Source organism: Gambusia affinis, linkage group LG02, assembly GCF_019740435.1.
Source record: "Gambusia affinis linkage group LG02, SWU_Gaff_1.0, whole genome shotgun sequence".
NCBI classification, from domain to species: Eukaryota; Metazoa; Chordata; class Actinopteri; order Cyprinodontiformes; family Poeciliidae; genus Gambusia; species Gambusia affinis.
In genome coordinates this window covers 13,688,876-13,715,627 of record NC_057869.1, presented here as the reverse complement: position 1 = coordinate 13,715,627, position 26,752 = coordinate 13,688,876, and the positions used below count along the sequence as shown (strand labels likewise).

General features: G+C 37.8%; 1 protein-coding gene across 12 annotated transcripts; it reads right to left on the bottom strand.

The window, feature by feature from the left end:
• On the bottom strand, nucleotides 1-25,261 carry ppfibp2a (PPFIA binding protein 2a). Of its 12 annotated transcripts, none has more exons than XM_044137094.1 (23): nucleotides 25,194-25,261; nucleotides 19,630-19,877; nucleotides 16,471-16,557; nucleotides 14,509-14,622; nucleotides 12,791-12,922; nucleotides 9,844-10,131; nucleotides 9,464-9,556; nucleotides 8,325-8,436; nucleotides 7,713-7,774; nucleotides 6,972-7,050; nucleotides 6,751-6,875; nucleotides 6,588-6,646; nucleotides 6,439-6,499; nucleotides 5,674-5,809; nucleotides 4,828-4,963; nucleotides 4,369-4,494; nucleotides 4,124-4,274; nucleotides 3,868-3,979; nucleotides 3,532-3,620; nucleotides 3,279-3,401; nucleotides 2,841-2,966; nucleotides 343-531; nucleotides 1-242 (listed from the first exon to the last, which is right to left on the bottom strand). In XM_044137094.1, the coding sequence occupies exons 2-23, from the start codon at nucleotides 19,870-19,872 to the stop codon at nucleotides 18-20; spliced, it is 2,868 nt and encodes a 955-aa protein (XP_043993029.1). In that variant the 5' UTR covers nucleotides 19,873-19,877; nucleotides 25,194-25,261; the 3' UTR covers nucleotides 1-17. The 12 variants fall into 12 exon arrangements, with proteins under 12 accessions (XP_043993029.1, XP_043993038.1, XP_043993047.1 ...); XM_044137103.1 differs by lacking the exon at nucleotides 25,194-25,261 and adding an exon at nucleotides 25,064-25,178; XM_044137112.1 differs by lacking the exon at nucleotides 25,194-25,261 and adding an exon at nucleotides 23,341-23,368.
• Between the last annotated feature and the right edge of the window lie 1,491 nt (nucleotides 25,262-26,752).

Below are 26,752 nucleotides of genomic sequence, written 5' to 3'. Positions count from 1 at the left end.
CTGAGTTTCTTTTTTATTCAGTTATTATCTGGAACGTTACTATGAGCTTTTACAGCCGCTGGTTGCCACTTTTCAGCTTGTCTGTCCAAAGTTGAGCTAAAGCCTCTGTGTGATGGAGTGAGCACCCGGGAAACCCCATTCACTGTTAGTGCCTCACTGTCAATTGGGCAAATGTAGTCTGCAGATTCATCGGGTTTCCTCTTTCTGAGATGACTGAATTGGGTGAAGCCCAGCTTCTTTGGCTGAAAAAACACAAAAGGTACAATACAATGTTAATCCATTTTTATATCCGTTATTTTTCTGTAATAACTACATATGGATCTGCTCAAACAGCCCTCTTACTTTCACTTTAGCAGTGGTAGTAAGTGGGACATGGCCTGTGGCGTTGCCATACTCTCGTTTCTCCTGCATGGCTTGAGGCCCAACCAGGGCAGCAAAAGCAGTAGCAAGATGACGTCGGAGCAAAGTCTTCTGTGGAGGAATATTTAAAAGCAGCGCCAAAGTCTCAGAACTGAAGCGAGGCTCCAAGATCTATAAAAGAACAAAAAAGACTGATAATAAAATATTTAGTGTAGTTTGTTATGAAACAGTCTCAAGCCATAAAAACAACTAAAAAAGGCTTTGAACAGCAAAATTTCTCCTCTGAAGCCATTGTGCCCCTTTTAGGCTATCGTTAGGATGAGAAAGTGGGAGACCAAATATGAAATGAATAACTAAAGTCACAACAATTATAAGGAGTTCCTAAAGATCAGGGTATATGACTGATTGATTTGTCTTGTGGTTTTCTACAGCAGTTAGTTGAAAGTTTCACTTCAAAGCCAGAGGTATTTTGCATGTTTGGTGTTCTTAAGCATGTCAGCTCAATGTGCCGGATTGTCAACATTAAAAGTTATAGAGCCTCTTCCAGTTCTACACAGATAAGTAAAGAAATGGAGACATATTCTAAGTGTGCCTTAAAGATGCAAAAGCCAGCAGCACATCTGGAAATAGAACTTATGAATATGCAATTTATTTACATTTAAACTTATGAATGACACAATTTATCTACTTAGTTACACTTTAATTAGTCTTGTTTATTTTGTGCTGTGAAAAATGATATGAAAGACTATTGTTGAGAAACTGATGCCTTGTGATACTCATGCAAAGGTACAATATATTTCTCAAAGGGCCACTTTTCTTCACACACATATGAAGCTTAAGTGCATCCTATATTTTAGTACAAAGGCTTCAGTTAGTTTGGCCACACACCCTTTATAGCTTCAATATCTTTAAGTCTACAAGGGAAATTGTTTAAAATATTAAGAATTGTGGCTGTGGAAATAGCCAACCATTCTTTCAGTAGAGCAATTGTGAGGTGAGGCACTGATATTGGATGAGGAGGCCTGGCCTACAGTCTCTTTTCTACCAGGTTGTGGTCTGGACTCTGTGCAAACTATTTAACCTCCTCTACACTTAATGAAATGAAATCAGACTTACATAACGCTTTTCAACACTCAAAGGGTTCTTAGAGACAGTTTACGATGAAATGAGTCATTCCCACTCAAACATTCACACACTGTTGATGGCAAGCTACAGGATTGAAGCCACATCTGCCCTAGGGCAGTGTGACAGAAGCGAGGTGGCCATTTCCAGCCATTGGCCCTTCTTATCAACACCAGCAAATATGGTGGGTGAAGTGTTTTGTCCAATGACAGAGGCAAACAGAGTCAAACCAGTGACCCAGTGATTGCAGGGTGAACTCCTTCCTGCTTAACTTGCTACTTGTTGATCTTAAGGGCCTTGCTTTGTGCACTGGTACAAATACATGGTGGTACAGAATAAGCTCCAAAATTCCAAAAATAACAAGACTATTCAAAAGCATCTTTTCACTGGAACCAATGAGCTAGACCAAACAATCAGCCCCCGTTTCCTGGAGCTAATGGGTAGAGTCCAACTAACAACCCCACACCACAATCCCATCTGTAGAAAGCATTACATGTTCCAGTCAGGCAGGTGCAGGTTTTCTGGCTACTTTGACATCCACGGTTATTGATTAGATTGCCAAATAGATGTAATTTGTAATTCCAGAAAGCAGGTACAGTGTTCACCCCTTGACAGTCTTATGGGAGTGTGCTTTACACCACTACATCTGACGCCAAGCATTTAGTTGGAAGATATAAAGCTCAGATCCAGCTGCAAAAACAAGTTCATTTCATGGAAAGTCTCTATACACTGTTCTTGACCTAGCTTTAGCTTGAAGGCTAAATGAAGCTTGTTGGTCTGTAGCAAGTAACATTGCAGAAAGTTGGCAACCTCTTCTCTGTGACTTTATGCAACCTATAATATTTTGCCTGAGTTGCTGTCATGCCCAATCAGTTCCAATATTGCACTTGTAGTCGTGGAAGTAACTGAAACAATTGAATGCAACAACGTGGATGGGTGACTCAAAACGTTTGGCAGTACAGTGTAATAGCATATTTGATTGATTTGATGAACAATCACTTGTGACCTGAACTGAAGAAGTGGCTTATTTTGCTGAACAAATAATCAGGTTTATGCATTTTAGATGCTGTAGCACTAACAGTGAGTAGCTATGTTTTATAGTCTTTGATTTATCACCCATAGTATTTAATTTGTCTAAAGGAACCTTAATGTAAAAATTTAAACTTATTTTAAAAACATTTTTAGATAAAAAAAGTAAAGGTCATTAAACCCTCTCTTAACCTAACCTATGTTTCATTCTGAAACCTAGTGTGGTCTTTTTGATGTTGTTAGATATGCAAGGTAGAAATGAAAATATTTTATGTAATGTAAAATCACAAATAACACAGACCAGCTTTTTTTTTTTTAGCAGTACTTACAATCAGGCCACCATGAACGCCGCTCCCCCGTAGATTAGGAGCATACTCAGCAAGATCAACTGCTCTTAGCCACTCCATTACGCAGTGGTTTGACCACTGTACTACCTCTGAAGGAGAGGGATGTTTCTGGGAATAAAAGCAAAATGTCACTGAAATAATATTCCATTGAAATAAAAAAATACCTACTGGAATCTTACTGTATAAGAAATATTTAATCACTGCTGATGGATAGCTAATTCAATTGTTTAAAAAGAAACATAAAAACTGAGATTAAGCTCATTTAATCTCTGCTGCCATCCTGTGGAAGATTATGAGATTACAATTTCAGTAAACGCCTCCATGCCTTTAAATAACAGTGAGGCATCACCATATTTGTCATCGTAATACAACCACAAGTATATTTTTAGTTTCAACTTGATTCTTTTTGTGTTTATCCACCTCTTCGCCTGGCCTGCGTCGAAGACAGTTGGGGTTGAACTTATTGGCATGAAGAACATGAATGGCACATTTAATGCTGAGATGGTGAAGCTGGCTGGTGACCTTTAGAGTCAAGAGGTCATTCTGAAATGACAAAAAAAAAAAAAAATTAAACATTGAATTTGATGAAAAGTTTGCTTTCATAAAGCAACAAAAACAGCTTTATTACTTTAAGTGTATTAGAAAATTGTGTATTAATTTGATTAAGCCTTACCACTGTGAGATACTGGATCATCCGGCCATCTACTCTAGCCTCATGGAATTGGTCTTTATACTGAGGCAATCCTATATCATCCAGCCAGCCTACAGAGGGACAGAAAATCCCACATAGATCAGCTCACTAAGATACGACATTAAAAACATGCTTCATGCAAAAATGTGCTCAGTTGAATTTTCATGTTTTGGCAAATGATAATATTTACATTTTCTTATGATGTATTACACTGTGTACGACTGTTGGGTTTATGACAGAAGGAGCCCTACTTTATCATTGTGGATTTAACTAAAATATGAACAGTTTGAGACATATTTCCTCCAGATTAACACTTACGGGTGACCCAGATATGATCCAGCTCTGACGATTTCTCTGCAACCTTTGAAGTAAAGGCCCTCAAAGCAAGTTGCAGCTTTTTCCTGTGAAGGGGATGTTTCATGCCCATCTCCTGAAATCAGAAAGAAAAGTCAAAGTGGAACAAAAACAATAGTTTGGATATGTTTTATAATATTTGTATGACTCAATATACAAGTGTAAAGATATGTAAAATCTTTTTTGTACAAGTGTTCCATTTGGGATGCAGTTCTCAAACCTTCTCAAAGTCTTGAGGTGTGGCTGCCAAAAGCGTCTGCCCATTTTCAACCCACTGTCTGGTGAGATTGATGTATTGGCCAAGACCGTAGTCTTCAAGCCACCCACACACCTGCTCCTTGGTCCATTGACTGAATGGACTATTCAAGTCGCTGACAACAACAAAATTAACAATGAGACAAAACATACAATTTATTAAAGTATTGAAAGTACAGTAGGAAAATGTTGAAACACAAAGTGTTTTACCGTGTGGGGTTAGATTCAGGAGTTCGGGTAAGTCTGGGCCCCGCTGTTGCACGTAAGCCTCCTCTTCTGAACTGACCCGCATCTGGATCTGCAGGCTGGAAGCCGCCTGACTGGGTTCTTCGAAGCCTGTGTGAACAAAAGTGCAAGCTGGCAGATTAAAATGACTGCAGTTTTGATACTCAAAATAAATACTGACAGACACTTTGCATGTCGTTGTATTGGGATCAACCAAAAGTAATTCACAGTGCACTGCTTTACCAGGTCAGGGTATGTCACTGTGTTTACTTGTTCATTTTAAAATCAGCAGATAACCTGCCCAAGAAATGTCAAGTGGTCAGTTAATTATTAGGTCATAACATCAGTTTTAAAACTGCAACTGCAATAAAAATAAAATAATAAATGTCACCTCTTCCTAATTGTTTGGACATTGCTTACTTGTTTTTGTGTCCCAGCACTTACTTTCCCCAGAATCTCTTGAAGCTCCTGTTGTTCTTCATGTATTCAGGAGATCCCACAGCTCGCTGGCCAGGCTGTGCCTCACAAGGAGCAGGGGAATTCTCACTGGGTGTGCAGTCATGGGCTCTCTCCGACTTTCCTTAAGGGGGTAAAAACAACAGTCAGTAACGGAGAACAAAAGCACTGGTCATTTTAAGGATTCTTTTTGAAAAAGTGCTTTACTCAGAATAGCGTCAGGGCGCAGACTAAGCTTCAGTAACTTCCCGCCAAAAACATGCTCTTGATTAATGACATCTGAATAAAGATTATATCAGTTTCCCTGTTATTAACGCAACAGAAAATATCTTGATAATGATGAGTGAGTATGGAGCCAGATTTTTTTTGAACATGTTGAGTTGATAAATACTGGTTACAGATCACTGGGTAAATGTATCAGCGTGAACAAAAGTTTTATGATAATTTACATGGTGATATATTTATGATAAAGTCTGTTGGTTGTGCAAAAGGTTCAAAGAGATAACAGGGTGTGCCTGGATTTTAAACTGGTCAGTCACATCAAGGAAGGGTGGAGCTGGGCTGAATGTGGTTGGTTCAAGAAAGGGAGAGGTTGGGCTGGGCAAGTAACCCTATCCCACGAGCCATCTGCTCTGACAGGAGCCTCTGCAATTAGCTGTGATCAAGAGTTCAGTGGTCTTCTGGTCAGAAGAGAGTGGTTATAGCTCCAAAATTGAATCCTGTCTGCTCTCATGAGAATCTCTAGGCCTCTGAAATACATTATAACAAAGCATTTTACACTGCTTAACCTACAATATCATGAACAACAGTCTGAAACTCATTGTGTGAACTTACTTTGGCATGAGTCTCCATCTTCAACTGGATTTTCTTGTCTCTGAATATCTGTATCATCAGTCTCATTTTGTTCCAGGAGAGTAGAATTCACAGGCAAAGTCTGACTTCTACTGTCACCCAGACCACCACGGAGAAACTATTAACAAATTTAAAAGATATATACATAAAAAGGGAGAAAGTTCTTAATAACTCTTATGTAAATCAATGAGCTCAGATCATTTAATACAATTACAGCCATGTGAAAAAAAGTGTATTTTTCTGTATTTTTCTTTATGCAAAATGTCTCAGGAATAACACACTCACACATCTATCACCATTCAACTCATGAATATAACATCAGGATTAATCAGAATTTTGAAAGCAATTGACTATTTAAATCTCAGGCATTTAGTTTGGTGTGTTCCTGACTTTTAAAGTGAGAATGAACAGCATGGTAAGACAAAAGCCCCAGTCTGAGGCTTTCACGAGGACCACTGCAACAGCTCTTAAGTCTGGTAAGAGATCTAAAGACACTTCTAAAGAATTTGAAATCAGTGATGAAACAGTACAGAACACAGTCAAGTAGAGGACACTAAACATAATTGCTATATCTCCAAGTTTGAGCCAGTAACTTAGAAATTTTCAACCATGAGCATGCAACAAAATAAATATTCAAAAACCCTAAATATTCATAATGAGAAGAGGCACTTGCTACTTTTGAATTAAATGTGCATGTCTGTTGATTAAAATAAGGGAAGGCAAATACCTCACTAATACTACAAATACCTTGGGTGAATGTCCGTTTGTTATGTCATTCAAGCTACTTGATAAAATCTGTAGCTCTGTTCTGTAAAAAAACAAAAAAGACAAAACACACTCAGAAAGATTCCAATAAGAGATGCAAAATTCATTATGATGAAAAACTATTTTACTACCTGGAATCGCAATCTGTCTGGATTGATGTTTGCTGGGAAGACGAACTATTTGTTGAAACCTGTTGTGGGTCAAAAAGTTACAATACACAGAATTTGCATGGACTGTTTAGATTTATATTTTTCTACGCTAACTTTAAAACCAGCTAGATTTATTTAAACCCACCTCAGACTTCACATCATCGGATTTTGTACTGGTAGAGTCAACAGTCTTGGTCAAGTTCTGGTCTCCTTCCTCACTGCTACTTGAAGCAGTCCGACCATTTGACAATGAACTGACAGCAGATGGAGCTGCGACAAGTTATGGAAAGATTATAGATTATACATCATAAGGGTAAAAATTCAGTCACTCATATAAATAAGTGACAGGGTAAATAATCCCAATACCTTGTCTTGAGATGAGAGTAACATCTCTGAACTGTCTGCATTGATTCAGGAGAAGAGTGAGCTCTTCAATCTGTCTGTCCTGCAGAAAACACAGCAGTGGAGCTTTAAGTCAACATAACCCTATTAGGATATTCATTAAAAGTTAAGAAGCATGACCACCCGCTGCTGGTTTTACTCGGCTGGTGGCTGATACGCCCACAGACATTACCCTTCCACCATATGGCCTTTACATCAAAGTAACGGACAGGGAGGGAACAGACCTAGACCTCACTGGAAACTGTATTTTGCAGCAAACAGCTGCAAGGAGTGCGTTTGTTTTGAAGTGGTGCCCATGCCTGGTTTTGCCAGTTATCTTAATGCAGCTCACTCCAAAATTAAACTTGGCAGAGCAAAGCCTGCTTAATTGTGGCTAGTCTGAAAAGGCTCGTTCCAGGATGTGTGTGTGCGTGCGTGTGTGTGTATGTGTGTGTCCTCACTAGTGTGCTACACGCAAGTCTGTCTGCAAGTGCTTAAAGTGCAAGATGCTCTAGGCGAAAGAATACAAAAGATCCTCTGTGCTAAACGTAAATGGTCAGAGGGTGGCACCTCTAGGAAATAACAGGATCTTATAGCTGATACTTTCCTAAAAAAATGACTGTGTTCCCACAAACAGAGCAGTTGAATAAGTTATGGTGTAATGAAATGTTTTTCCACAATAAAATCATTTTAAAAAGTTTATTTCAATTTTTTTTTACAGCTTACCTTTTCATCATTGGTAGCAACCAGTGATTTCATTCCACTGCGAAGCCTTTGGAGTTCTTGATCTAAATCACAAAAAAGTTACAGAGTTTATTAATCTATTTTGGCTCCCGTTTATTCAGAAATAAATCAGCATTTCCAGTAAACGACAACTATGAGTCTAGATCTGAGAAGCAGACAATTTTTGACAAAACGACAGTGTTTCTTTTGAAACACATAAAGACTGAAGTGGTAATTTAAGTAAACTTTTGATGATTTTCAAAGTAGTCTTTTAAAGCAAAGGGAAATAAAAAAGATAATTAAGAAAAAACACCCTAGGGAAAAAGCAGTGAATCTGCAGTTAGTAGTAGACAAGGCCCAAGAGATTTTATTGAGTGCTCCATTGGCTTACATTTGGTGCTTAGTCTTTTCCTGTACATCTCTTCTGAGAGATAGACACACAAGCCCCGACCCCAAAAACACAATTTATCTATGGTCAAGCCAAAATGTTTCCATAGCTCTTACTGAATGCAAAAGGACAGTCGATAATTGTCTTCATCTAATTATGTGTATGTATTTGTAGCATTTCACTGGAAGGTTGTTGAAGGCTTGAAGTTGCACGAATTGTTTGCTTACCTCTCTCTGAGATCTCTGTCGTCAGAGGAGGTCTAGCCAGCAACTGAGTGTGCAAACTCTCAATTTCTGCATTCTTTGTGAGGAGAAGTTGCTGAAGGCTGCTGATCTCTGCCTGAGGGTGACACACAAGCAGGAATTTTAGCAGAAAGAAAACATAGGTCTTGTCACTGTTTACAAAAGGTTCACATACAGAAAGTTTACACTCAATAAAGACTAGACACGTGTATGCTTTTCAAATCTCCTCAAAAGTTGCTATGTGTGAAACACCTCAAACAAAGAATGGAGAAGTTATTTTCTCTGAGTTCTGAAGCACCAAATGTTGAACCACAACTCTCCACAGTTTAGTTTGTTTTAAAGGAAGTTACATAAGGAGGACACAGATGAAAAAGATTTGTTCAGGCTGAACTGTGTCACCATCTTTGGAATAAAGTTAAATGTGACAAGTATGATAATTTAAGTCACAAGGTATGGTTATTACACTGGCAAGTAATGAGTTTTGTAATGCGGTTGGATAATTAAAAGTTACGTCTTAACACAAAAAGTCTACTAGAATTCATACAACCTAAATCTAAGGAGACAATTTCTGTAAGATTGATTGTTTGAACTTTCTTTCAGCTGTTTATGCAAAGTAAACTCTTGCTTCAGTCAGTTTTTTAAAATCTTTCAAACCCTGTGCTCTATTTACTTCTCGACAGCGTAGTAATCTTGGCATACTGCTCTTTAACAAAATTCTTGAGGCCAGCCTGTTTCTGAACTGTACAGGTTCCTGTCACTACAGATGACTGTTTCCTTTGTATTTTTTTTTTATTATGTACTGTATTTTAAAAGCTGTGCACTTGTTTTTCTAACTGAAGAACTGAAGAGAAAAGAAATGCAGAGGAAAGTCTATAATAAAGCCATATAAAAACATTAAGACAGGAATTAAATAGACTAAGCTATTATTAATTCTATTTCTATTGAATGAAAAATATATCACACCCATAAGCGCCTAAAAAAAAGAGGGAACACGTGCACAAGAGAATGACTCACTTAGCTGGCTGAAACATCAGACTGGACTACATTCAGGAAAGTTGAGCGGACAATTAACAGTGGAATTTGGGCACTTGTGGTGTATCGCAATGTCAACACAGATATTTTACCTTGGTTGCCTTGAGCTTCTTTTCATATTGTAACTTCTGGTCCTCCAGATACTGTACTTTGTCCTTGAGAATTCTGAGCTCTTTCAGTAAAACCTACACAGGAACATTTGGAAAACTTAGCAGGCTTACAATCCAGTTGCTTTCATAAAGACGCTTACTCTAATAATTTCACACAGCACACAGTCTTTAATGACTGACAATACTTAATATGTCACATTATTCCATAATCCAAAATGTATTTCTTGTATTTGTTCAGCTATATTTAGCACTGCTCAATATATTAGGTGAATGTGTCAATTCCATCTGATGGTCAACACAATAAAGTAAGACAACCCATGCTGTGCACAACATTGGAAGCCATGCAGGTGAACTATGCCTACTCTTTCTCCTCCGCAGTGGCACAGCTGCTCTGCATCTGAGCTACCCTCTCCCAGGTTCCCCAAAGGTCTGTCTGGAGTCTCCTCTAGCTTCTGCATACACCCCAAGGGCCCATCACAGGACACAGTGAAGTTTTTGCCTCGACCCTCAGGGGACTCAGTGGGGCCCACCACTGGAAATCTGCTGTCAGTCGAGATCTCCAAGGCCTTTTTCTCCTGGATCTTGCTATTGATCTCCTTCTGAAATTGACACATCTGCTCCTGCAGTTCACTAATGAAATTCACTACAGTCTGACAGAGTAGGGAAGAAAAACATTGAGAAGAACATGTTTAGAGAGAGAAAGAAACTATGTACAGGATTTGTGCATATTGTGGATTTAAAAAGTCTACACCCATATTAAATGCCAGGTATTTGCGTTAAGACAAAAATATAAAACAGAAACAAAATAAATAACTTAGAAACCTTTCCAGCTTGCATCTGACATGTATGCTGTGCAAACCAATTGATAGATAAATAAATCTGTTAGTATGAACAACTCTGGAAAAAAAGGGGTGCATCACCTTTTTTGCATATGTGTGCACAGAATTATTTCAAACCACCTCTTTAATTTTATTTCAGTAGTCTGTCTTTGTTAGTTGGAGTCTGTGTATGTCCCATATGAGTTGGCACTGCTTGTCCACTCTGTCTTGCCAAAATCATCTAAATTTTTCAGGACTTCTGACAGATTTGTGGGGGTGTGGATAAGACTGTGGTTGTTCACAGTTCCTAAAATCTGTCAGAAGTCAGACTAATTTTGACAATCAGGTGATCCACAAACACTTTCTGGCAGATTTAGTTCTGACCTCATATCCCAACACATTCTGATATATATGTGACGAGTCGGGGGCGATTTCTGACCATGCGTCACATATTGACGATTTGGGAAGGTTCCTTCAGCGTCACAAGTTGATGCATCGGGAAACTTCTTTGCGTCAATAATTGACGAGAAGGGCGCTCCCTAAGCATCAAAAAAACGACAATCTAAATACAGGATATACATCACATTATATGTATATACTGTATATTACTGTCCAAACACATCTCAGTGTTTGGGCAGTAATTACATACATTACAGCATCCTGTCTGATAAAAGTTCTGATTTCCGTTTCTATAATTCATGTGGTCTCTTAAATGCCCATGATGTATGCTAGCAACCTAACACACCCGTCTTAATAAATCAAGACAAGATCTTAATTTATTTTATTGGTTAATTTTTTTCATACCTCAAAGGATATCTTATTAACAGGAGTGTCTATTTCATTTTATGTGTTTATGTGAAGCATTTTTTTATTTCATTTTGTTGTTTTATATTATCTATAAGATCCCTGAATTCCAGGTTTCTGGTAAAGAATGTATCTTCATATGGCTACATTTGAAATTAGGGTTGTTGTAAACTAATATTTTAGTAATCGAGTAATCTATCGATTATTCTTCCGATTAATCGTATGCCGCTAACACTTAGCAATTGTCAACAACACATAGGCGGAAGTCAGAGCTGCGCGTAACGGAAATAATGTCCCGGCCGGACCACGGTGCGCTAAATAATAAAACATACATTAATCTGCTTTGAGGCAGGCAAATTTTCGTCAAAGAATTTTAATAATAAAGGTACTTGAATCATTCGAGGAATTGTTTCAACCCTATTTGAAATTAGTATTTAAAGGGACATTTACTGGTACCGTTACTTTTACTGAGCCAACACTGGTTTGTCCAAAATATATTTTTATGTCGTTTTTACAAACATGGAACTAAAATGTTCTATGTTTTTCATATTAACAGAAATCAATCCATTTTCAAGGTGATTTCTACCCATGTTCCCCCAGACAGTGTGTAAACAGCACACATGCTATGCCTGGACAGTGTTCAGAGGAAGTCTTACTTGGGGTTCAGTACAACGGATATGACAAATGATATGGAAGGCCTCCATGGCTAATTTTAACCATAAGCTTGTTGGCTCCAGGACCAAGTGCCCTGCGCGTGTCTGTGTGTGTACATGCAAACATGCATATGTGAGGACATAATGTTTAGATAACAAAGGCAGCACGCAGGGGACAACTATAATAATAAAAACAGTTTCTTTGATCTTTGTCAAAGCAGGTGTTAAAAATTTAATGGGTGTGATATTTTGGACCTACAAATCAAACCTCCAGAAATATTAACTGTATTCAGAAGATTCCAAGAAAATTTTATAAAAAAATGTTCATTTAAACAGAAAATTTCTTTCAATAACTAAGGGCTCACATATTTGGGCCGTCACGACAGCTCCCTGGGGTTTTAACTCCTTTAAACTGAGGACAAAAAGATCCTTTGAGCAGTGTTTGGGCAGTAATTACATACATTACAGTACCCTGTCTGGTAAAAGTTCTGATTTCCGTTTCTATAATTCATGTGGTCTCTAAATGCCCATGAAGTATGCTGGCAACCTAACACGCCAGTCTTAAGCAAATAAGACTGGCGTGTTAGGTTAAAATAAGAAAAAAAAATTAAATCCCATTCACTATTTTTTTTCCCAGGTACAATGAAGTCAGTATTTAGGTGAATGTTTTGTTTCCACAGATCCTATAAGGATTTATGGGCTTCCTTAAAGTCAACAGCTTCCATTCAAAAAGCAGATAATTATTTTTACCCTTGTTATTACTACCAGAGTTACGTTTAAATTTCCTGTGATTGAACATATTCATCTTCAGTAAATCAAACTATAAAAGGTAATTTGGAAACAGGACTTTAATGGTGTTAAACATCAAGTAATTGTTCACTTTGGAAACTATGACAAAAAAACTGTGAATTCAGTGATTGTTCTCTGCACACCGGTTTTTTCACTGACAGACACTGAGTTTAAGACAATATAATAAACCTAAAATGATCTATATAATGTACCTGAGGGGTTCCTGACCCAGTGAAAAGTCTCACCTCAGCTTTGTGCTGCCTCTCTGCCCCATGAATCTGCGTTCCCTCCATGTCTTTCAGCTTCAGTTTCAGATAAGAGACCTCCCCCATAAGATTCAGCTTCTGTTTCTCCAGTGACGTCCTATGCACGAGTTCCTGTCATCAACAACACACAGCAAGAGTGTGAAAAACACAGGCAGACGCAAACCTATACGTTAAAACCCCAATTTTAAACGAGATCCAGCACTTGCTCTACAAAGACAACATGAAGTGTGAGGCACAGCAAGTTACCAGCTCTGTAATGACTGTCCCTCCACACAAACCACACTGGTTTCTGAAGCTGTTTGGGTGGCTAAATATACACAACCCATGACCACTATTTATAATGTGTATTTCGCAGCTCTCTCAAAGTACATAGCAGAGAGAAGGGAGGGGGTGAGACCAAGAAAAAGCATGCAAAACATTCATTGACAGAATATCAAAATAACTTTGACAGGTGCATTTCCCTGTCCTCTGTATAAAAATTACCTCCTGTCATGCTGAGGGAGATTACAGTTTAATAGCTCTGTGATCTCTTTCCTCAAAGGCTGTTAGCCATCAGAGTTATACCAGAACATAAAGGTAGATGTACTTCATACTTTGCTCATGTCAAGCAGGTGCTGAACATTCAGAAAAGAGCAAAAAACAGTGACAGTAGCCCCAGTAAACATTTAAAGTGTAGGCTTTTTGAAAAGATATGAACTTCTTCTACACAGCACATGGAAAGTATTTTAATTCTGTCACCAGGAAGAGATTTAGAGCTCAGGTCCAAAGCCTCATAATGACCACATCTCCAAAAAACTGGCTGCCCGTTTCATAATGTGCAAGCTTGCTAAATAAGTCGTAGAAGAAAAAGACACAGTTTTAAATAAGTTTTTGACCTATTTAGATTTTTTCACTTCGGGTTTCAACAAAGATTTTACAAGAGTTGCAACATAAGAAGGAAAGTTAATACCTGGTTTATCCAGTGTCTGTCAGTATTTCCTTCATGCAAACAATGTGTCGGAGTTCAAGTTGGACAAGGTTTCACATATCCAGTTCATCCAGTGGCCTCTAACAAACTATCTCAAATCTAAAGCAAAAGAACCGAGTGCCAGCAAAGCACATCCAGCTCTTACAGGAGCACCACTTCGTTCTTTTTCCCTCCCATCTCTCCACCTTTTTACAGCTGTTTCTCTCCTCCTCGTTTGTTCTCTTCTCCCTCCTTCTGTTTTTCTTTCCTGTCTCTCTCTTTCTCTCCAGAAGCCTGCATGTGAGCAGTCATGGTTATTACCAGTTAGGGGAGTGGCTTGCTGTGCAGTTAATCTCCTGCACAGACAGACTAGTTTGGCCTTGCATAAACCAGACAGGAACCCAGAGTGAGAAACTGTTTGGGAAAATGTTTGAGCGTACTAAATATTTTTGTTGCCAAAGTAATCCAAAGCTATCTTCTCCATAATCCAAGAAATGAATTTCTGAAGAGGAAGTTCTCACTGGGTGCAGCTTATGAAAAACACATGAAAGTGCAGAAAAGGTCCCATTTTACAAGAGATGGGCTGTCTTTGTATCCTGTATATTTTTATGGGAACAACATGTTAATTGAATTACTGTTGCAGTGATTGTGAGGCTTTCCAGACTTTGGTCCAGATTCACACAAATTAATTGTTTTGTGCCAATATTGTCTGAACAAATCACATAGTTCAAAGTCTAGTAGAGGCAATTACCTGCTGTAGCATCTCTTCTGTACTGTTGAGTTTGTGTTGATGCTCCACCAAAGAACTTTCCAAATCATGGATCTTCACCCCTTGAGCCTCCACCTGGTCTGTCAGCACACTCACCTATGAGGGGGTTTGTATGTCAAAAGATAATTTACAACATGATAAATGGGATCTCAAAATAAACTGATGGTTTGGTTCTTAAAATTTCTACATATATGATATATGATAGAAAAAGTTTCTTCTGGAAATTTCTGTGATTCTAAATAAAGAAACAATTACAGCAACAAAGGTAAATATACTTGGCACTAAAAGTAAGGAAATTTCAGTATATTTTATGAAACTTGTAGGATGAGCAGCATCATTCAGAATGTTTTGCCAATGAGAACCTTGACAAAACCTTACTCCCAATACTAAGAGCTTACTCTAAATGACTCTCATTTTGTCTAAGTACAATTAATTTATAAACCAGTTTGTTATGTAGAAGTCACAACATGCTAAATAAAAGAAGGCAAACATTTTGAAAGACGGGAACAATCAAAACCAAAAATATAGGTCAAAAGAAGCACATATATCTTAGAGAACAGGGGACAGGATAAAGCCTTAACTGATTGAAAGGTGGCAAAGAAAAATATTTTAGATGCTTAAAAGATTTAACTGACTCACAGTCATGCAAAGGGAAAGGTAATTTATTGCACAACTTAGAATACATGAGAATAGAAATTTCTGTCTACTTCATTGGTCTTAAAAATTAGTAAGCAGCACTGATTTCTGACCAGACGATCTCAGACTATGAGAAGGGATATGAACCAAATGGTGTAGTTTATTGGATTGTACATGATAGAAATTTAAAGAAACAAGAAATATTGGCTGTTACACAACCTTTTTCTTTTAACAAGTAGAGGCCTCAATAGTATGCAAAAGAAATGTACACAACCAAAATAGAGCTTTGCAGCTCCTCTTTCTGTTGCACAACTTGAACACAAATTGCTGTGGGATGGCTTTCTTCAACCCACTTTTATCACATGCTGTGTTGATCACTCCAACATGAACAGTTCCCTCAAGTTCAGTTTCTAATTGTGGAGAAATCAAAAGATGGCGAGCTTTCTTTTTTATTAGCATTTGGCAAGTACTTCATTGGAAAGACCCAATTACTCAACTCTTCTACTCAACCCACAAATGAGTTTTCAAGCAAATGTGGAGCTGTTAAAGGAAAAAAACTGAACATGCTTTTCAACACCACGATGCTTATTACCAAAGAGAAACTTTAGAAGAAAGAAAGAATTAACCATTAATCATACTGTTTGTGCTAAATCTATGTGCACAGAATCTACCCCACATGTGGGCAAATAATCAGGTGCTAGTGTACTTGTGATGTTGTGTTTTGATGCTGAGATGCTAAAACTGATTTGAAATAGATGAGCTCTGCTTCAACGGAACACCAACTGTTGAAGCAAACATTTCTAAAGAATTTATTTTCTTTCTCTGAGGCCTAATGAATGATAAAAGGCACCTGCTCGAAACTTACTCTGACACACAAGCACGCCTACATGCAACAGGTCACATAATGGTGCGAGCCTAAGCCTGTCTACAAAGCACTTGCTCAGCCGCCCGGAGTGCTACACACACCTACAGGTATAAGAAAAACACATCAGTCAAAACATGAGATTGTGGAGTCATAATAGCACCAAACCCACTTTGTTACTGTTGCTTCACCTGGGTACTGAAGCAGAAACTTGTGCAACACTTACAACACAATGCTGCCATACATCTTTGTTCTTTCACCCTCTTTTTCCCATCTCTACCTTGTCTCGGTGTTGAGATATAACCAAGGGTTAGAATCAATTCCCAGGTAATTCACTCTATATTCAGATGCCCAGGAACAAAACAGTGTTGGGAACATTCTAATATTTCTAAGTAATCTTAGTTGTGCTTTTTGTATTTTCCAAGACCAATGCAAGAGTGTTATACCTGCAGAATTAGTGACTCTTTGTCTCCCTCCAGACGTGATAACCTCTCTTGGTAGGACTCACTGCTGTTGTTTAAGGTGAGGTTTGCCTGTTGAATAGAAATAATTGAACAATCTTCGAATACTCACAAGACAGAACAGTTTCTCAGTGGAAATTAGCTTTTCATTTTTATTATTGTTTACAGCCTTTTAGCACTGAAATCTTAAACCTCTTACAGTGCCACAACTGTGTGGAGATTGTAAGAGGTTTACAAATCCTAATCCAGCATTAAAAGTTGTGTTCCACATTTTATGCCAGTTACATAGTTTAAAGGGGAGTTCTGTATTAGGTCAGTGTACACAGTGTATTTCAGTCATCGAAGTGCAAAGCACAGGAATACAACCCAGATTTCCTAATTATCATTTGAATAATAATAATAATAATAAAAAAGATTGAATTGAACTGAACTTCTGGAAGAAAACATTGTTTTTCAGAATTAATTGTTAAGCTTTTGTGGTTTGTGCTGCAAAGAATTGCAACATACGTTCTCAAATATGTAAAAGTCTGACGTTCCAACATTAATGTTTAAATAGACTATTAGCTTTATAGTCTATACATAATCATATTAATGATGTGATTAATTTAAAAACTTTTCAACTTATGACCATGTAGTGAATCCAGTTATAAAAGAATTCATAATATTGAATCAAAATCTGAATCTGTTGTGGCCCATAAAAGAAGGTGAATGAGCCTTGAAGGTTCATACTTCTTACATTTGCAACTTGCATGTCTCATTAGAAACACCAATTTCACTTTTGAGCTCCAGTGTTCTCAATCCTAATTTTCCTCCTATTTTATTTCTCCTACTTGTTTTCTACATATATGGGAAATGTACTTTATTGAATTACTCTGGGAATATTTGCACCTGTACACATTTATTTTGCCCACTTTAATGCTTCAAATCATGAACCATATTTTAGTGTGAAATAAAAATACATGAGGAAATACAAAATTAAGTTTTCAAATTACAATTTCAAATCATGCTACTGGATATTGATGGGCCTTTACAACTTTTATAATTAAGAAATCACTTAAATAGTATCTGACAATAAACTGCAAAAACAAAAACAGTGTACTTGGGGGAAAATAATATGGGTCAAGTTTATTTTTTCACTGTATGCATGAGGTGGGTAAGATAATCTTATTTAAACACAAGCTGATTTGTTTAATTAGTTGGTAATGTTGCAGCAAGCAAGTGTGTTGCCAACTGCCAACTAATCAGGATCATTCTCAAAAGATGTCCATATGACTCTGGATGAGTTCATTGTACAGCTATGAACATCACTGAACCACATTTACACAATGATGGTGGCAAACTACACAGTAGCCAAAGCTGCCCCGTGCACATAGAAGAGGCTGCCATGTACAGGTGCTACTGGGGACCACCATCATTAGGCAGGAGGGTCAAGTGTCTAGTCAAAGGACACAACCACTCTTGCTGTTGGAACTTTCTATTCAGAGGTCATTTTCTATTAATTTAATTAGCACTGAATATTAAAACGTAGTAGAAACCTCTTCTATTGGTTTCTACTACGTTTTAATATTCAGATATTACATAACCAAATGGCAGATATTTGGTTATCTCCATAACCAAATGGCTGATATTTATTAAAAGATACTTTATAGATTAAGGTGAATTATCTCATACATTGTACTATCCTCCTTTAATTCAGTTTAAACAACTTCAAAATTCTGAAAAATAAACAAGACAACTACCTTAGGATAGAAAGCTTGTCAAGCAAGAGAAATTTTATTCAGACGTTATGACAACACAAAACTGTTATTATGCAGCAACACTTCATGTTTGGAAGATGAAAGTCTTTCACTTAAATGCTGACTGTGGGAACTGTAAGGATACTACTGAAAAGTAAAAACAAAAGGCTAAATCAAAAAATGTAGGAAAGAGTTACACAACTATGTTGAATGAAGGTATGAAGAGTAGACATAATAGTGAATGTCTTACCTTTCTGAGCCAAGTGAAATGTTTGTAGAAATCAATATGATTCTCCATTCTGCAGACCCATTGTAGTTGAGATCTTACATTTGATGTTTAACAGAACTGAATATATCCTATGAAGCACCAACACATAATCAAAACAATGGCTTTTAACTGCACTGCATGCTCTCCTTCTTTCACTACAACGCGGTGCTGTAAGGAGCGTGCAGGAAGGATCTAGGTCTGTGTGGTTTGGAGCCCAGACTGCCTCAGATTTTAGGAGCTGAACTGAATAAGTCAAACTATGCCAGTTGGCTTTACATTACCTCCTGCCCCCCAACCCCCGCGCCCTCTTTTATTTTTTTCTATCTACTTTCAACTGCCCTTTTTTTCCCCCTTTCTTTCTTTCTTTCTTGCTTTTATGCCCGACTGGAGTTCTTGATTTTTAGCTGCATATTTTTGCATTTGAGCTCCATTTCATTAATGATTTTCTCAACTATTTCTGTCCTAAACCTTTCCCTTTTCTCTTCTTGTTGTTCTTGTCTCTCCTAAGTTTGCTCTTGCAGCACCCCTCAAGCAAACTAAGCTTTGTGGGGCTTTCTAAATGGGGAATATAGGAGAGGAAACTTTTTTTTTTTCCACCATATGTTTCTCAGATGTGGTGCGGGGCAAGAAGTCAGTAAAGGCTTTACAGAAGGGGAGGAGGCAGAGGAGAAGAAAGGAAGTGAGCATTATGTTTACGATATTACATCTAAACAAGCGCACATACTTTAGGTGTCTTATGCAAATCACTTAAACCATTATTTCTGAAAGGAAAAGATTAAAAGAATAAGAGATAAGATGTTAAAGGGAAATAAAAAGACTTGCACTCCAAACAGAAGCTCTGGATCTCATTACTAGTGTCATTCACTATATCCTTCTACCGGTTCACTTCTTAGCAGGCCAGAAAACAGTCCCCCAGATGTTGCTAAACAGGATCACAGACCGAAAGTGAAGCAAAATATAAAAAATCTGATCCTAGAAGTAATTCTTGCCAGGCCCCAGCAAAACTTCTAAATTCAATGAGCAAACCTTTTAACATTAGAAGACAACGTTCTGTGAATAGCTGCATGCCCATTTTTCACAGTTCTATTATATTTGCTTAATGTGTGCAAAAACTGCCACTGTCAGTGAAAACGTACTTACCTCAACTCTTTGCAGCCATTTTAATATAACATTTGGTGTATCTGTAGACATTTGTTTACAGAGAGCACCCTGCTTTTCCTCACTCCTCTGGCCCTCCAGCACAGCCCTGAGGACCTCCATCAGCTGAAGTGCCACAAAAGCAGGGTCCACGGGCGTGGGGAGGGGCAACTCTGGGTCAACATCTGAAGACTTGTAACCTTGGTCACACGGCTGCATCGGAGGACTGAAAAGACCTTCATACATTTTGCCTAGAGAATGAAACAAAGAAAATCCACAAATATAGGAATTTGCATTTACCTCAAATATTGTGGTTATTTCTATCATTATGCATTTTTGCAGCTGTTCTGTGTTGACTAAAAAGAAAAAAGCATGACTTGCAGGGAGAGGAATAGGATTTTCAGGGATGCCCCCTTGTGGGCAGTAAAATGACCTGCTGCTGCATGTAGAATGTAAAAAGTATCAAACTTTAGTTATGGCATTTCAAATCCACAAATTAGAAAAAAATAGCACTTTTCATGTTGCGCCTTTTCAAGCTAAAGCAAAAGGTAGAGTAATGTAATCACTACATGAAATGAGAATCTGGAGAAACAATAAATGTTAACGTTTAGGTATTTGATGGTAAAATTATTGGTTGCTTTGTTTAATTACTAGCTTTTTTCTTGTACTTTAAGTTGTTGCTAAATGTGATAATGACTAGGTTCTCACCTCTGAATATAGATCTTAAAGTCATGACTCCATGCTGCAACACTGCTGCTGTTGCAGCATGAGCCGTAAGCAAAATGTATCACCAATGTTAGAAAAGAATAGACATAAAATGTTAGAAGTATGTTAAAGCTCACATTGTTCTGTAAGAATTGCACAAGAAACAACAGAAGCTTGAGTTAAATCACTGGGAGAAACAAGGTCAATTACATACAGTGTGAATGAGCAGGAAACATAAAACAATCGTTCCTTACCATGGTAAGGAAGGATTTGTCATTAAATACACATGTAAAGTGGTCAGAAGCAAAATCTGTTGGCTGCTGGTGGTCTTATGAAAGCCTATTATTAAAAACTGGGCAGACTCTTGAGACTTTGATGATGAAACAGAGACTCTTACCAGCTATAATGCCATCCATTTGCTCCAAGGCAGCGTTTAACATGTGGCTGGCATGTGCCTCCATGGAAACTCTTAAAGCAGCACAGATAGATACTCCTTCGCATGTGGAAAGCAGAGTGGAAGTTGATAGAATGTTGGAAAAGATGTTCTTCTGAAGGGCAGGACTGCAGAGTGTGTTCAAGTTCACAGCAAAGCTCTAACAGCTGTCCTGACATTTTTGTGACTCTGAAAGTAAATAACCTCCTGAGTGTGGCTTTTGGGTTTAAACTCTCCTCTTATTTTGTGACCAGAGTGTCACAAATTGTCAGGCTTGTAGTCCAAATGAGGCGCAAGCTCAAATTTAGAGCGTTTCAATTCGGCTTAGTTTAGTTTATTTTTATAGCGCCAATTCACAACAAAGAATAAATTCACTGGACTATATAATTTTTTTTTTTCAAACTAATAGATTTCATGTGATATAGTCATATTTGTGGTTTTAATAATAATAAAGCAGTTTCCAGCAAAATGTTTATTTCCCAAAACTGCTTGAGCTAGCCTGGCCATTGCCTTCCTGTCCATTTCTGCTCAAATAAGCTTTAGACTGCTACAGAATCTGGGCTTTTCCCCTTTCACTTGGATTCTCTCTGGTATCTTTCTTTCAACGTGGGTCAATCAGTAAACGGAAAGAGAAGTTGTGAATGATAATGTAAATTTTCTGCAATGTTTAAGAATTGCAGTCTGCCTGTAGTTTTTTGGTCATGTTTTCTTTAAACTCATAATTTATCAGTCAGCCACCAAACAGTGTCTTTCAACAAATTGTGTGTATTTGTATTTTTTATTGCTGACATAAAAAGATGTAAGCTAGATAGCAGGACATGAAAATTTACTGAAATACTGGAATTACTGGATAAAAGATATTAGTAATTGCTCATTTTTGATAGTTAATGTCACCTTTAAGCTGCAAATAAGTTCTAGCATTTATATTACATATCATGAAATATTTCTTTATTATTTGATGCATGAGAACATTGTTCGTCTCTTTTCAAAAAAGAAAATAAATATTTAGAAACCACGGGACAAGAATTAACCAATCATCTTGAAATTTAGGTCAGTCAATTGTACTACACAACTGTCCTTGAGAACTGGAAAACATTTTGTCTTTATTTACTAAAGTTTATGGATGAGATGGAATATGGTTCCTCCATAAGATGGGAACAAATTAATTTACCAGTAAGTCTTTAACTGTGTTTATTCCTCTCATCAGGGAGAACAAATCCTGTAGATTTGGGAACATTTGCTCTTTATCTGCCAACATCATCTGGGGAGAACAAAATATTTCAGCTGTTTGAAATAATCTGTCGTTAAAATGGTCAGATCCGTGTCTGGTTGAACTGCGCGCTACCGACACAGGGGGAACAGATTGTCACATGAAACAGAATTTCGCAGGAGACCGGTAAGCTTCATAGCATCGAAATTGCGTTTTTTTTTCACAAATTAGTGTAAATTGTTTAGCTTGTCAGACGCAAGCTAGTTAAATATGCAGTATGTAACTTTTATATAACACATGAAACTGTCACCATGTGCTGTCTGTATGTTATGAGACAAATAACTTGTGAAAAGATCGATCTTATCCCTGAGCTAGCAGCTCAGAGCTGCTAGCCGTCTGAAGATATACACAACTCCCGGCCAGGAGTGTCTTAGCATTGTTATTAATCCCCTCATGTATTGGCTGCTACATGTACTAATGGTAGAGAACCAACTTACCATTACAGGGAAACCGTTTATTCACAGTTATCAGCGGCCATTCCAACTAGCCCACGTATTCATTACAGGATTTGCTAGCTTTAGCATAGTAGAGAGCAAGCAAGGTGGAGCGGGAGTGGGGGGGTTGGAGCTAGACTGACGGCGCCAAGACCCGCTTCCTGGCTCTGATTGGTTGTTTCTAGATAGCAAGACCAATGGACCTTACCAGAGGGGCCGCTTTTCATTGGCTGATGCTCATTCTACGTGGTCACGTGGGTGGCAGTCTCACAAACACGAGCTTTTCGTTAGCTAAGTACAGCATAATAGCAGTTCTGATACAACTTCTACACCTTGAAGCCTGTCTGCTACACAGTCTAACGTTAGCTAAACAGATCAATATGCAACGTGTACTGTATCTGACACACACTAAAGATTTTATTTTAGCAGAAAAGGCTTTGGACTAAATTGTTACTCGTGTTAGCCACTCTAGCACGAAGTACAGCTGGTCAATCAACCATCGCTGTGTTCAGGGAAGCGCTGATTAATAATCCATAAATAAATATCAAGCCTGGAAACTTGATATCGTAACGGACTGGATGTTATGTTTTTAACGTAATCTTTGCTCGTCTTGCGGGGCGCAGGCGGTTGATACGGTAACAAGTGTGCTTAAACTACAAAGAGAGACAGACTAAAAAGGTACGAATGGTTTTGAGTTGATCACCTGTTCGGGTTATTTTACCTTTGTTTACCTTTGCTGTGGCGTATTACAGCCGCTGTAGTTTCTAAACGTTGGACCAATTACCCTGTTTGTGATTATACGTCATTCATAACAAACATCAAAAAGAACAAATAGATTTCATAAAATTTTAACAAACAAATGGCTTCTTTACCGTAACAGAGCTCTTTGGTTCCTCTTATCAGTCTGTAGCTTCTCATATTGAGGTCATCAAACCAAATTTCAGATCTACCATAACTGACCGACTGACACCTGCTAGCCTCAGGTTTGCAACCAGCTTGTGACTGAGAAACCAGTAACCTCCTCCCAGATGATGACATGAACTTGTTATTTCCTCTGTCCATTGTAGTAGCTGATATATTGTGAAAATCCGGTAGAAATTATGCACTAATGGAGTCATGTTTACATAGAAACAATGCGCTACGAGGCTTTGCTTGTGAGACTTGCGGTCACGTGGGTCGGTTGTGGGCGGAGCTTGGTAAGGTCCATACTGTCACAATATATAGTGACAGTCTCATCAAATATGTCAAAAAATATATATATTTATTTATAAAAGTTACGTATTGCAGCTTTAAAGTAAGTAAGTTTAAATAATTTTGGAACTGACAAGGTAATAAATTGACACCTATAAGTTGTTTCTTTAAAAATAAAATTCCATTTTATGATTTTGTTCTTCCTTAAAAGTGTTGTTGTTGTTGTTTTTCCATTGAATCTTGCAGGATATACGATTCAGCTAATATTTATTTATTTATATATAATATAATATATATATCTGAATAGGTTTAGATATAGGCTATTATTGTTTTTCATTCAGCCAAAACGTTTGTTTGCGGTATAAGATGGGCATCACTCAAAAGTTTGTAAAACAATGTAAAAGAAGAAATGGTTTGGAAGAAATCATCTGACCCATCTTGATTTACATGACTGTCCTACTTATTCAGAGGAAACATTCTGATACAATACAAATAATTATTTCCAAAATATTTTAAAACCTAAAAGCATATGTAAAGAAATACTGCTATAAATATGATGCACATCATGTTTGTGCAACTGTTGCTTGGTTAACAATGTGGCATATTTATTATAAAAAAAATAAAAAAAACTGTTTTTAGTGCATATGTGACAGAATGGACAGTAGAAATGATTGCCCCCTGCTCCCCCCGCCCCTTTTTTTTTATTTTTTTACTTTATTTAAGTACTGTTGATTCTACTCTTAAGCTGCACTTCTGCTTGAACTGAGATGCATTAAACTGCAGTTACAGCAGTTCGCCACCAGTTAGCACACAGAGCACGGTGAGAACTCCTGACTCAGCGACTCAACGGCAATTTAGCGTAGTAACGGCTGGTCAGCGGAGGCGCTCACTGTCGCTCTTGTTTGTTAACAGGTAAATATCAATTAGCGCCGCTATTTATATAAATTGTCTCTTATAGCGGAAGTGAGTTAGAGTAAAGTAACGATATATTTGTGTGAAAGTTTTGAATGAGTATTTTTTTCATAAATTAATATTGGAAATATTTATTTATGAAGAGAGCCAACGGTAATTTAGTGCAATAACGGCTGGTCAGCGTAGGCGCTCGCTGTCGGTCTTGTTTGTTAACAGCGTTCATCGAATAAAAGAACCTGCGAAAACCACACTGACTAATCATTAAGTGTGCAACACATACTTTATGAACACAAGTTAAAACCGATCAGCTACTCTGACATTTTACAGCTAAGAGACTACAAAAACGTATTTGTTTTGACTGGGATTGAGATTGCAGGCTCATTTATCAACTACTACAAGGTTTCCTTGTTCAAAAGTTAAAAGGATTCTGTCGTTACCTCCCTCAGTTACCAATGTCACCTAATAAAATATATTTCTTAGCTCTATACCAACTTTGTGTGGTGGGATGGTGTTCCACCCTCCCAACTACACACACCAGGTGTAGCAATTGATTGGTGGGCGGGGCAGATAGCTTTAAAGCTGAGCAGTCTGCTGCGAGGTGTGTGTGCCTTGTTTCCTTTACTGTATGTCGGCTGCCCAAGTGGCTGGTGTGCTCGATCCACTCATCCAAAATACGTTGCGCAGCTGGCGTTGGCGGCTGCGGTTGGAGGTTGGTGCGGCGAGCGGCTTCCATCCAGCCCTCGCCTGCTGATCCGCTCTCTCCCTGGTCGGCTGTGTCACCACATCTGGGATTCTTTCGGAGTTGCAGCGCTTGGACGCTCCTGCTGTCTTGTCTTGTCTTGCCGGTTTTGTTTGGGCCGCTCTCGACGGAGCCTGCTGACGCTTGGGCTGGCCGAACGAGCGGGGCACGACTCCTCTGGCCCCGTGAAAGGACATTAGAAGTCGGACAACGACAATTTGTCCCATCGTTTGCAGTGGTTGTGTTATTTTCTTTGCCGTTTGTTTGCTTATTATTTAAATTACTAATTTGTTTGCTTTCCTTTGTTTTGATTTACTAATTTGTTTTCTTTTGCATTGCATGTTTTGTTTGTTCATTCAGTTTTTTGGGAATAATTTAAATTGTCCTTATTTTGATGCCTTTTCCTTTTAGGGGCTGAGTAGTGGGCCTGAGGCCCTGTTTTGAAAGAAAAATGTTTTAATGAAATTGGTTAATAAATCATTGTGGACGATTCCGTGCTCTGGTGCGTCTTGTCTAAAAAGATCAACCCCTCGGCTGGTCACATTTGTATCCTCACCGCCAAATCTTTTCTCTGTAAATATATCAAACTGAACATGTATAACAGGATTATACGCAAACGTTTTTGTTTTAATTTTTTTCAGTTTTGGTAAAAAAAATGCTGTATGAGCTGCTGTTGAGATTTTTATTTTCTAAAATGTGATTTTCTTTTTTTGCCACCAAGGGGCGCTAATGAAACACAGATCAGTTTAATCCAATTTAACAAAAAAGTATACACACTTCTAAATCTCATTCAATGTTTAGCCCTGAATACAAATTATTACATGAGTGTAATCTAATCAAGTCTAATTTGTTCACAATGTTTCATATAAATATAAAAATATATGTTCATATAAATGAGCATAATGTACACCTTCTGTCATATCTAGATTATTGATTTTATTTTTTTTTCTGTTCATCAGGAAAATCATTTAAGTTAAACATCATTATTATAACAATGATGAGGCCAAACAAAAACGTTAGTGAAAAATAAAAATTAAATAATGCATTTATTTTTAACACAGCTATAAATATCTGGATAAGACAAGGCATATCATATAGAAGATTCTTCTTTTTGCTATTCCACAAAAAAAAAAATCTCTGATGTGATTTTAATACATTCCTGATCAAAATCTTGAGACTTGGTGTTCCTGTTTTCTGCTGAATCATAGTCAGGCAAAAATAATTCTAAAAGAAGAAATAGGCGCAACTCACTGAAAGTAGGCAAAGAAACACGTGTTAACTTAAAGTCTAAATCTTCACAAGAACATTTCCTTCATGCCGTTTTGTGAAAAGCGTTCACACTACTATAACTCTAGGCAAAAAGGCCTTCTGGCTTTGGCCATGGCAGGATTGTTGGGATATACAAGCAGGATTACTGATGGCAAAGGTTGGATGCAGTAAGT

What these genes read in the sequence shown, in the direction of transcription:
- ppfibp2a (XM_044137077.1), bottom strand. Translation starts at nt 20,792, where the DNA reads ATGGAGGCACATGCCAGCCACATGTTAAACGCTGCCTTGGAGCAAATG. An exon ending in CAGACAGATTGCGATTCCAG is followed by an intron (nt 6,500 to 6,587) that starts GTAGTAAAATAG and finishes GTTTTTTTACAG; the next exon opens with AACAGAGCTACAGATTTTAT. An exon ending in TGATCCAGTATCTCACAGTG is followed by an intron (nt 3,402 to 3,531) that starts GTAAGGCTTAAT and finishes TTGTCATTTCAG; the next exon opens with AATGACCTCTTGACTCTAAA.